General features: G+C 37.5%; 1 protein-coding gene and 1 long non-coding RNA gene across 6 annotated transcripts; one reads left to right on the forward strand and one right to left on the reverse strand.

The window, feature by feature from the left end:
• Window positions 1-1,826: 1,826 nt before the first annotated feature.
• Window positions 1,827-4,555, reverse strand: LOC130724110 (peptide methionine sulfoxide reductase-like). 2 transcript variants are annotated; one of them, XM_057575283.1, is made up of 3 exons: window positions 4,377-4,555; window positions 3,049-3,471; window positions 1,827-2,311 (listed from the first exon to the last, which is right to left on the reverse strand). In XM_057575283.1, exons 2-3 carry the CDS (start codon window positions 3,403-3,405, stop codon window positions 2,060-2,062), a joined length of 609 nt encoding a protein of 202 aa, XP_057431266.1. In that variant the 5' UTR covers window positions 3,406-3,471; window positions 4,377-4,555; the 3' UTR covers window positions 1,827-2,059. The 2 variants fall into 2 exon arrangements, with proteins under 2 accessions (XP_057431266.1, XP_057431267.1); XM_057575284.1 differs by having other exon boundaries at window positions 3,049-3,388; window positions 4,377-4,510.
• Window positions 4,556-9,783: 5,228 nt separating this feature from the next.
• On the forward strand, window positions 9,784-12,374 carry LOC130726535 (uncharacterized). Of its 4 annotated transcripts, none has more exons than XR_009014883.1 (4): window positions 9,784-10,126; window positions 10,227-10,657; window positions 11,099-11,234; window positions 12,070-12,374. It is a non-coding gene; the product is annotated as an uncharacterized LOC130726535 (long non-coding RNA). The 4 variants fall into 4 exon arrangements; XR_009014885.1 differs by having other exon boundaries at window positions 10,227-10,290; XR_009014886.1 differs by having other exon boundaries at window positions 10,242-10,657.
• Window positions 12,375-12,606: the final 232 nt, after the last annotated feature.

Here is a 12,606-nt window from a genome sequence, read left to right on the forward strand (position 1 = left end):
ATTTTGAACCCAAATTTAAAAGTGGGTCAACCCAACCCAACCCGTATTTTGGTGGGTTAATGACGGGTTGGGTTGGGCTAGCCCGCCAACCCATTTTTCACTTTTTTTTGAAATTTTTTAAAATTTCTTTCTATTTTTATTCTTTCAGTAGATTATTTTAAGGTGCACATATAATACGACAGACCTAAACTAAAAAAAAAATATTTTGAAAACTCCCTTCAATGAATTCACCTATATAAGTTGCTGCTCTTATTCGTAGGTTATTTTTTGTCTAAAACTTTCATGACTACTCGACATTATATTTTATAATTGTTGATTGACTATTATTGACTAAAGTAAACTCTTGTTACTAGTGAGGTTACAGTTTTACAACTTTTAATAACCACACATGATAAATATTTTTTTGTTATTGCTATTGGTGAGACTTTCTAGTTGAACTCATAACATTTAAAGATAAAGAACAAGTATAATTCTACTTTTTTCATGTGTCAACATATAAAAAGTAAAAGATTACTTAAAATTTCTCATTGTATTTCTTTTTTTATTTCACTACATTTTCTAAGTGGGCTAGCCCGCCAACCCGTTTTCCCGTCAAAATATGGGTTGGTTTGAGACTTTGAACCCAAATACCAAAAGTGGGCTAGCCTAACCCAACCCGCATTTCGACGGGTTAGTGGCGGGTTGGGCCCAACCCGACCCGCCAACCCATATTGCCGCCCCTAGCTACAAGTACAACTCTATCACAAATCTGATTTAGCAAAAAAAAAATCAACCACATAATTTGTCTGGCGGTAAATATGACAAAAACCAACACAATCCACCTCAAGCAGAAGCAAATAAATCAAATTCAAATCATTTAACAACTTCCAAGTCTTACTTGAGTTATTTCACTTGTTATACACTCACTCATCCCACTTTCAATCATAATATTCTTCATGTTATGTTCCTTACAAAACAACAACGCAGTGAGAATTGCTTTTACCTCCGCCTCCCATTGCAACCCTGTGGCTTTTGAGAACATACCAATAATCTTAGAACAACTATCACTCAAAACCCTCAATACCACTCGCCCCAGGTGCACCGCTCGCAGACTCAACAACAGAATACGGACAGCTTCGTCGCCAACCTTGAGTCCAACATAAAATGCGCATGATATGAACATCCCAAATTGCATCGCATAAAAAACAAACTGCGTTGGTGTTTCTTTCTTCACAAAGTTGTTTCAAACAAACAATGCGTACCAAAGTACTCAAAATTGGCCCATCTAACCACTGTCAGCTCTTTTCCAAAATTATTACTCATCTAATGTACGTCACGTCACGATATCTTCCCTTCCCCCTCCCCCCTCCACCGCAAAGGAGTCGGTAGCATAGCAGAGGAGGGAGTATTAAAAGCTGTGATAAGGGATGGAAGTGGAGGAGCCAATGTCAGAGTGAAATGGGGTGGTGCGTTTCCGAGTGAGAGTGAGAACTAAACGAAGTTCTGCATGCTTTCTCTTTCGTACTTAGCTCCTTTTAAAAACCCTTTTCAATCTCAATATTTCATCCTTTAGTGTTTTTTAAATACATAAGAAGATTTGAATTTCCAAACATATTAATCATTAGACACACCCATTCTCCCGGTAACTTGGATTTCCAATAATCACACCATTTCACAACTAAGTCCTGTGTTAGTTGTCTTTGAAGGGACACTCTTTTTCTTCGAACAAAATTGATTGAGAAAAACGAAATTCATGTTACTAGAAATCAAGATAGTTGTTTATCAATTTAATTTATAGATAATGTTGCCTACTCGGTTCAGAAAATCTCTCTTAAACTAACATGAAAAAACCCAAAACTATAAATCAATAATTTAACTCAAAATGTACCACTAATTAAAGGTACTATAAGAACCCGTAAATAGAAAACTACACATATAAAACACTAAATAACTCAAATCTGACTTTATGGTGAGCTTCAACCAACAAATACAATAGAGAAGAATAGGGTATGGTGTGACTTAGCTTTATTGCTATATTAACAGAAAGTTTTCAATCCTTGGTTGTGATTCCCATATGAATTTAACCATAGCATCGAATTGGATCATTGCATCCCTTAGAAGAAGATTGCTTGGAACCAAATCGACCCCCTTTCTCAAGGTACTGTTGATGGTATTCTTCTGCCCTGTAGAACTTCTTGGCAGGAAGAATCTCTGTGACAATCTTCCTGTTCAACTTCTTCTGTTGTTGCTCCAGAGATTCTTGGGCTTCTTTCTCTTGCTCAGGTGTGTAATAGTATATTCCAGACCTGTATTGAGTTCCCACATCACTCCCCTGTAAAAAAGAAAGCTCAAACAGTTACTTAGTGCCCAAGCCACAGATGCCAGAGCCATTGCAGATTTGCAGCAGCTTAGAAACACCCCACATGGGGACAGAACCAGGAAAAAAATAGGATAGGGGGAGAGGGTGAAACTTGAAAGTTTAAACACATTCAGCAAAATTAACAATTACTAATTAAGTAATGCAATATAAGAATTTTAAGGGGGGAGAATACAACATTTGATACTAATATGTTAAGATTTGTTTTTTCTCTTGGGAGCGCAGTCGCCCCATTTTCATACAAGTAGTTTCGTCCCTGATCACAACGTGCATGGTGAAAGGATTAACAGCCTAAAAATTAGAAATCAAAGAAACATACATCAAGATATTTATTCCACAGCACCTTTATTTGACTCTACTCATCAAAGAACATATTGAAATAGAACTAACAAATAAAAAGACATCACTGGATGTTCAACAATCAACATAAATGCAATCTGAAGTTGGTAACTGAGAATCAATATCACCTTAGACAAATTATCCATGAAATAAAAAACATTACAAAATGAATAACTATTCATTGGATAGTTAGTTCTAAACAAACCTGAAACCCCAAAAAACCAAAACCATATACAATGATAACCCACAAGTCTAGACATGTAATTCAGATGAGAAAAAGTCTGAACATCACCAAGACCAATTTAATTAAACATGATAAGGTTTCTGGCACAAATAACAAACTTTTTATGTACCTGCCGGTTCAGTGCGGTAGGATCGTGTCTAGCCCAGAACACATCAAGCAGAGACCCATAGCTACAGTCTTTAGGATCATACTGGACCCTGACAACCTCTGAGTGGTTTGTAGTCCCAGAGCAGACATCCTCATATCTTGGATTATGCAAGAGGCCCTGGCTATAACCAACCTCTGTCTTGGTCACCCCAGATACCCTCTGGAAGGCCAGCTCAACACCCCAGAAGCAACCAGCACCAAACTGGGCAAACTGTTGACCGGCTGCCGGTATGTCGTTGTCTGGTCCCTGAGCAATGGATGAATCCATATTCTCTCCTGCCCTTGGGCTACTGAGACCAAGTCTGCTCAGCAGGTTCATGGAGTGCTTGTTAACAGCAATAAGTGAATTGTTTGGAAAGAGCAGCAGCAACACTAGACAGAAAATCTAGAAAGTGATGGATAGAACATACTGTTAGAAAGACCGGAGAGAGAAGAAAGGAACACCAGGAGGGAACTGGACGGGTGCGTTTGGGTAAACAACTTAACTAAAAGATTATGGCAACAAGCGCTAATTCAAAAGGTAATATGAGAAGTTTATTGAAATAAACTGAAAATAGGTTCTGAAAAAAAGCTCAGCACCGCTTATAAGTACGCCATAAGCTATTTACTAAAGTTCTACCAAACACTTCCATAAACGCTTATTATATAAGATAAGCTCAAATAAGCTCTTTGAAACTAAGCTAGTGCGCTTTTCTAGATAAATAAGTAGTTTTTGAAGAAAAAAAGCCTTGTCCAAATGGGGAAAGGAAAAACAGGCAGATGCATTAAATTAAGATTGCCAATAAAAAGCGAGAAAAAAACTGTAAAGCTGTTTGATCTATGGTTAGAGAAAAGTGTATTATTTTGACAATGAAACCAATTTGAAGTCTTAAAAGTTAAAACAATTAAGTATCAGAGATAAAAGAAAGTTGGAAGTGTATAAGTGATATCCAGTAACAAAAATGTATAGAGTCTGTAACTGCATACAGCCAGTGCTAAGAGTTACATACAACTGTTACAAAATATTGTTTCATTAATCTAAAGCTTGATGATGCCAAACATATTTTAATCTTTTGTACATGAACACAACAAAGGTCACTTATGACTTTGATTATAAGGACTCAATAGGTTAAATATACAAGCTGATACAAACTGGAGTGAAATTGAATCAAATAAAACAGAAAAATGAAAAAAAGAATACAGATTATTCAAATCAATAAAAACACACAAATTATTGAAATCAATCTCCACAAAAATACAGAAAATCCCAAGCCTAAACAATCCCATAGCACAAATATGAAAGAGACTTACCGAGTGGAAGAGGAAAAATGGGAAAGATTGAATGGTGGATGAGGAAGAATAAGATGAAGACGAGAGCGAGGGATTGGGATTGGGATTGGGATTGGGCAAAATGGCACAAGGGATGAATGTGGTTGGCGAATGAATGATAATCCTTACTCTTCTCTCTCTCTCGAGACGTCCTTCATGTAAAAGACTCAAAAGCCCCCACAGCTAGGCATTGTTTTCATCCATCATAAAATATGAAATCTTGATTTTTAAAAATGAAAAAAAAATTAACACAGTCGCTCAAGAATTTAATTAAAATAAAAATAAATTTCACATATGTCAAAAATCAATTAAATGTAGTTTTACGATGGAGAAAAAGAATCAATTAAATATATGTGTAACTAAATTTTACACTCGAAAATGAAAATCCATCAATCGTTTCCCCATAATATTAATTATTACATATTTTAAATTTATACGTTGCATTTTTATTTTTAAAGGAGATAGACTGCAACTCTTAAATGAATAGCCAAACTACGACTGAAGTAATTAATTCAATGCAAATATCTCTAAATTGAATTGGATAAGATTCATTTTAAAAAAAATAAATTGGATAAGATTGAGTAGACTAAAGAGGTTGGAAACTGCTAATATTTTTTCTTCCAAAACCTATCTAATCTAATCCGTCAACATTCAAACACGAGGTTACCAAAACGTCAATTTAAAATGCTATGAATTCAACTCTTGAAACTTAATCACTAGGAAATCAAAACATGTCATGTGTTTCATATGTTACAAAATATTTTTAGTTAGTTACACAACGTCGTAACAATCGTTTTCCAATTACTAATTTTTATTTTTGGTTTAAATGGGCCAATTGGGCATGGGAGGATGATGCTAAGATTTGATGGCCCATGTTGCGCAATCCATAAGCCAACATCAGCTACCTCGTCCCCACGACTGGAAAAAAAATATAAGATCTTCAAGAAGAACAAAATTACACAGTAAAAATCATTTATTATATATTTTTTAATAAGACATTCTAATTAACTTTTATGTTAAAAGTAGAAATAACTTTTCCCACTTAATTAGCATGAGTGATAGTATAAAGTTATTGGTTAGTTCAAAATAAGTGTGATAAAAATGACGATTACTCTTAGGTAGGGGTGCACATGGGTTGGGTTGGATGGATTTTGGTCAAAATAAAATCCGAACCGATCAAAATTGTCTGGGTTGGGTTGGATTTCACGAATTTCTTCTTCAGACCCGATCCGAATCAACCCGACGAAGTTCGGATTGGGTTGGATGGATTGATTGGGTCACTATATTAAAATAATAATATATATGAAATATTAAAAAATCTGCAAAAATTATTATAAATTCATAAAAGTAATAAAAAATACTAAATATGTTATAATACTAAATAACATGAAAAAGACATAAAAAGTCATATCAAATAGCATAAAATAATACCACATAAATAACATATAATCAAATATCATGAAAACATAAAACTTAATTACCAAATGACATGAAACAATCTAACATAAATAGTACCTAAAAAGTGAAAAACAACACTAAATGTCATGGCATGACACTTAGAACTTAGATGTCTCCAACATGCCAAATAACTATGTATAAACATATAACAAATAACTACTAACAAATACTCTAAGTTCAAATATGACACTAGCACTCCAAATACTTATGTCTCAAAGTTTCAAAAGTCATTACTCCGACACTAGCACTCCAAGTATGAGTAAAATTATAAAAAAATTATTATTATATGTATGGATTATGGGTTGGGTTGGATGGATTTGATTTGAATCCGAAATCCGATCCGAACTTGGTTGGGTTTTAGTAAAATCCATCCGATTAACCTGATTGCCAGATCCAACCCGCATTTTTTCTATTGAATCGGATTGAGTTGGACGAGTTCATTGGATCTACCCGGCCCATGTTAACCCCTACTCTTAGGGTTCTTTTGGTATGTCGTATTAGACATAATAATATAAGTTTATACAATACATTATAGACTTATTCATTATTTGGTGCTCACATTGTATTGTATAAGTTTATACATCAATCCACTCTTATACATCAAAATGATGAATTATTTAATTCACCCTATAGATGATGGATAAAGCATGATAAGAGTACGATGTATAAACTACTTGAATATATTTAATCAAACGCCACTACCACCACCCTCTACCACAACCTCCGCCACCACTGCCACCACTATCGCCACCTCCACCACCACCATGCTCCACCACTGCCACCATTGTTGATATCGTCATCGCTATTGCCACCACTGCCGCCACCACCACCCTCCACCATCACCACAACCGCCACCACCATCCTCCACCACCACCTCTGCGACCTCCACCACTACCGCCATTGTCGCCGCTGCCACCACCACCACCGTCGCCACCACCACCACTGTCGCCGCGACCACCACTATCGCTGCCACCTACGACATGGTGATACCGTCATTGTCAACATTGTCATGACCACGACCACCGCCGCCACCACCACCCTCTTCCACCATTGTCGCCACCACCTTCCACCACCACCGCCGCCACTACCACCACCACCACACTCTACCACTATCACCATCGTTGATATTGTCATCGTTATCGCCACTACCACCGCCGCCACCACCACCCTCTTCCAGCACTGTTGCCACCACCCTCCACCATTGCCGCCACTACTATCCACCACCACCGCTACCATCATCACCTTCCAACACCACCACTATCACCACCACCACCACTCTCTCCACCAAATTATACAGTGTATGATCAAACGATGTATAGTATTATAATTTTATCAGGTCTTATATATCCTACCAGCCCTTATACTATCAGGTCTTATACTATACAACATACCAAACGAGCCCTTAAAGATAGTATCGCATTAACAACTAAGGCTTGGTGTCTTGTTCGACGGGTAAAGCAATACCCGGTGAAACGCTGTAAAAACTAATGATTTATTTTGTAATTGAGAAATGTGAAGAATAGGTGACAGAAGACGGAGAATGTTGAGATAGAGAGACAGAGCTGTAACTAGTGAAGACACAGTTTGTCTTTGTTGAGAATTCAAGTGCGGAGTTGGAGTCCCACATTGGTTAAGTGTGGGTGAGGAGAAGACTTTATAAGAGATGTGACCCATAAACCTAATGCCTTAAGGTTTTGGGTTAAGATGTGGCGTCGAGATCTCTTGGTGTCTTGCTCTCCGGCCCATGGTCTCCCCTGTCTCCCCCAATAAGTGGTATCAGAGCCGATGGTTCGTGGGACCATGGTAACGGCTGGACAACTTCTGCAGAGGGGCCAATGATTAGTAACCATGGTAATAACGACCGGATAACTTTTGCGGAGGGGCCGATGGTTAGTAACCATAGTGACGGTTGATATCTTCCGCTGCAAAGGGAGGTCAACAAGGATTGCAGAAGTCGTTGTGAGAGGAGAAACCGACGGATTTGAAAGACACGGAACAAGGTGGAGATCTGTCTACTTTCAAGAGGCAATGGCCACGCCAGGGAAGGAGAAGTAGATGGATGCCAAGGTGGAGGAGTGAAGCAACAGGGTGTTGAGCAAGGTGGAGTTCAATCTCAGAAATCAGAATCATGAAATTAAAGTAACAGATCTTCATAAGGGAGTTCGGAATTCGCCAAGGTGGAGAGATTGTTGAGATTTGGCTCATTATATTTTGGGCTAAAATCTCTAGTTTATTAGGATTTGATTTAATGTGGATTGTAAAAGGTTTTAAGAGATTGTTATAGGATTTATTATGATTTTATTGTAAAATAGAGATCAATAGAATCCACCATAAATAGGATAACAATGTAACCCTAAAAGTTGTACTTGGTACCACATGCTTCCCCCCACAAGTAAAACAAATGAGCTATAGCTGCTCTATAGCCGCATAGGTAGACAATTAGGCCGAACTGCGTGATCAAAGATGTTGTGTGCTTTATCTGTGAGATTTCTCCCTCTACTACTCTGTGCAATCGAGGTGCTTGAATCCCCTACATTCTTCATACTTTAGACTTGATGTCTTTTGGACTAGTTGACTTTCCATGAATGACTTGACCCACTATTCAAGTTGCTCTATAGGGCTATTCCAGGCGGAGGGTCCATGGAGATGTTTGGGGAGACTTGAGACGCCCTATACTTGGCAACCGACTCTCCTATCCGACTAGCCTTCGACACGACCTCTTCATGCATCATGCGGTTCGTTTCTTTCATATTTTAGTATTCCCACACTTTTATATATGTTAGTGTCCTTTTCACAGTTCGTGTATTTTAAATTCTTAAGCTACCTCATTCCATTTTTTGCGGATTCTATTTATATAAGCTATTTTGCACCAAGATCCAAATTTATACGCTTAGAATTAGACTCCTCTGTAAAATGGGGAGGGACAAATCATAGTCTCATATTAACGAAATAGTTAGGCTTAGAAATCTAGAATAGAAGCTCTGAATCTGGTCTTGATTTGCAAAATGGACATATATATATTTTTTTGAAAATAGAAGAAATTTATTGAAAATCATAAGAAGCATGAGAACATCCCCTCATGCATAGGTAAATTAAAGAAAAGGCACCTGATCGTTAGACCAAGCTGCCCGGTGCACAGGGGCGGCTGAGAGGGAAGAAGTGCTGGGGTGCCGGTGAGCTGGGTGATCCCGGGAGGGGCTCCTGCAAGGACTCCAATGCCAAAGTGAGTGGGGGAATCGAGCAAGTGAGTAGTGAAGTGAAGAGAATAACGTACCTTAGAATGGATATGCCGCCTCCTTTATATACACGTTGGGGTATTAGGGTTGGACACTACCAGAAAATCGCTGTTTAGCGACGAATTTAGCGACCGAAATATTTCAGTCACAAATAGCGACCGAGTTTGCGACGGAATCCATGATATTTTGGTCAAAATTCAAGTTTGACTTATTAGCGACTGAATTAGCGACGGAATATTTAGCGACCGACATTTCTGTCGCTAAATTTGTAGAATAAAAATAATAAAGCGATGTTGCGACTGAACTAGCCACAGATTGTGTTAGCGACCGAACTATCCGTCGCTATTAGCGACCGATTTAGCGACAGTTGTATTAGCGACCGACTTTACCGTCGCTAAAAAGTATAGCAAAAATAATAAATAAAGTAACGACGATATTAGCAACTGATTATTTAGCGACTGATATATCCGTCAATATTAGCGACCGGATTTTCCGTCGCTAAAAAGTATAATAAATATAATTCACAAAGTATCCTTTTGAAAAAATGTTATACCTTGGATTCGAACCCAGGATCCACAGCAATCATAGTTACTGACTTGCCATTTGAGCTATTTAACTTCCTTAGTTTTGTTTGCGTTTAATATATATATTAATTAATAAAACGTAACCCTAATGTTATCAAAACTATGTGTCAATCTTCCAAATCATACCCTCTGCTTCTCTACTCTCTCTCGCTCACTCTCTTCTCGACGGCGCGCACCTCCATCGTTAGGGTTCCTCTTCATCGCTCATACCTCCATCGTTAGGGTTCCTCTCCACCGTGCTTCCATCATCAAACCACACCTTCCTTCTGCTCTGCTTCGTTTTCACCTCACCGTGCTTCAATCAATCAAACCACACCTTCCTTCTGCTGCTTCGTCTTCACCATCGCTTCCATCACTCAAGCTCGTGTGGGTTCTGCTTCTTCTTCACCGAGCCCGTCCGCTCCAGCGCGACTGCATCCCACGGCGCGCCGCACCTTCCGCTGCCATTATCAAGGTTTGGTTTGTAACCGATATTTTTCCTGCAATTTTCCATCTTCTGTGCTATGTTTTTTCTTTTAATTGCTACGGCAAGGGGGCTGATGTGTTTGTGGCAGGAGAATTCATTACAGAAGCACTTTGGAAGTCCCATTTGCTTTTGGAAACCAGTTGTGTGTACTGGTATATGATGTCTATTACCTCTTGGCTTTAATATTTTCAATTTAATCCATGGCTCTTGGGTTATTAAGATAGAATTGTGCGTATAAGGAGCTTGATGGCGGTAGGAGGTTTCTCTGTTTGTTTGAGTTTTGGTTGGTGGTGCTAGGTGCTGCAATGGATTATTTTAATGGTGTGCTTCTAGTTTGGGGTTTTGGTGCAGATGGTGTTGATATGCAGCGTGCTGGCAGGGGTGTTTTTAGTTGTATTAGGGGATGGATTGTTGGGCTAGGAATTTGATAGTGTGGGAGGCATTGATGCTGGTTTGTTGATTCTGTGCTTGCGGTTCATGAATAACATGGAGTCTGGTGGTTCTTGTGTGACATTCAAGGTTGTATTTTGATCATGCTCATTATAATATTTTGAAGGGTGTTACTTTTGGTTCAATTCAATTGTGGGCAGATTGGATAGCACATTATCATGTACATGTGTAGCTTGCCTCAGGCGTGGGAAATAGCTTGTAATGGGGGTTGTTATATGATAGCTTTTCTTGGCAGTAGTAGCTTACTAGTGGTCTTTTTGGTGTACTTTGTTTGATTCTTGAGATTGAGTACTCTTGAAGTACTGCTTCAATTAGTTTCTCATAAACATTATGATGTGTATAATTATATAACAATAAATTCTCACTGTTTCCTTTTTCTCAACTATTGACAAAGGTTTGCTACTTTCTTAAATTGATGTAGTCAAGTGTGAAAGTTTTTCTGAAAATGGGGAAGTTTTTCCGGCAGCTAATATTGGTTTCTTAACTTTACAATTTTGGATGGATGTCTAGGTGCTGGATATTCATTAATTCACTGCTGAAATTGACTCCAAGTAACTTCCCAAAGGTGAATGGAGGAAAGAAATAGAATCTGTTGTCGGCAAGTAATATAAGAAGGAAAGATAGAGAGAGGGCAAGTGATATAAAGGTACAATAGTTATGTTTATTTTTACATATATATGACAATTGACAAGTATAATTCATATATTAATCGATCATATTTAGTATTAAACTACAAACTACAAACATTTACATGGAACATCCATGTTAGACTGTTTGGTAGCTTGTTCTTGTTTATGTGCAAGATGGCTTCTAAGGAAGTCCAGGACTGATAGCTGCTATAGAAAAATAGAAATTGAAGTTAATTCATAATAGCAGCATAAAACTAACAATAAAGAGCTAGAGAGGAAATGAAAGCATTTTTTCTCTTCAAGTATTTGTCTTGAATTTTCTTTAGCCAAGTGTAAGAGTGAATGTATGATGTACAACATATATGAATGAACTTGCTTCTCCTGATTCTATGATAATACTATATGCAAATGGATTTTCTAGAGTTTTTCTTTCTTTTTCTTGCTTTGGGTATAGTGTGCCATCGCCCCAGTTCTCTTCCTGTTCTGATTGTAGTGTGCCATTGACCTAGTTTTCTTTCTTTTTCTTTCTTTTTCACTAATCTGGTTTTTGGGGCTTATAAAAAAAACTAATCTGGTTTTTGGGAAGGTGATAATGTGTTATATCATCTTTGCTTATCAAATAAAACTTGCAGTTAGTTGGGGACTTGGATTGAACATTCATGTTATTTCATTTTCTTGCTTTTTTGTAAGTTTGTAATATCTCAGATTCTCATTGGTTCTAATACATAAAGTAAATATTTTAATAAGCACTAACTTAGTGAGTTTGGTTAAAAGGAAAAATAGGGAACCATGCATATAGTCTTCAATGATGGGATAAGTTCTCTTTCCTCTAAACTATGCTTGTGTTTATAGGTTTTTTGGTGGATGAGAGTATGAATGAGTTGCAAACCCAAATCAATGAATGGAAGAAAGGATGCAACAACCACCAATGCCAACCCCAAATCAAGAGGAGTTAGAAACTGATGAGTCAGAGAATGAGGAGGATCTTGGTGCTTTTCCATGAAAACTTTGTCAAGCTTTGTTTCTATATTTAATGTAATAGACTATGTTTAATGTAATAGTAATCTACTAGACTAGTTTAAGTAGTTCATGGTATACTTTTTGTGATGATTCAGTGATGAATTTAGGTGGATATGTTAAGATTGTGTGTTTTGTGATGATTCAATGATTATGGTTATATTCATATTTTTAACACTAAAAAAATCTGTCACAAAACTGATTATTTTTGTTAATTTTATATTTATTACCGTCACTGAACTCATCGCTAACTTTTTTAAATCTGTCGCTAATTTCGTCGCTATATTATAGCTGAAACCGTGGCTAATTCCGTCGCTATATTCCGTCGCTAATGCAGTCGCTAAATTCTGTCGCTAATTCAGTCGCTAAATT

Source organism: Lotus japonicus, chromosome 6, assembly GCF_012489685.1.
Source record: "Lotus japonicus ecotype B-129 chromosome 6, LjGifu_v1.2".
Lineage (NCBI taxonomy): Eukaryota > Viridiplantae > Streptophyta > Magnoliopsida > Fabales > Fabaceae > Lotus > Lotus japonicus.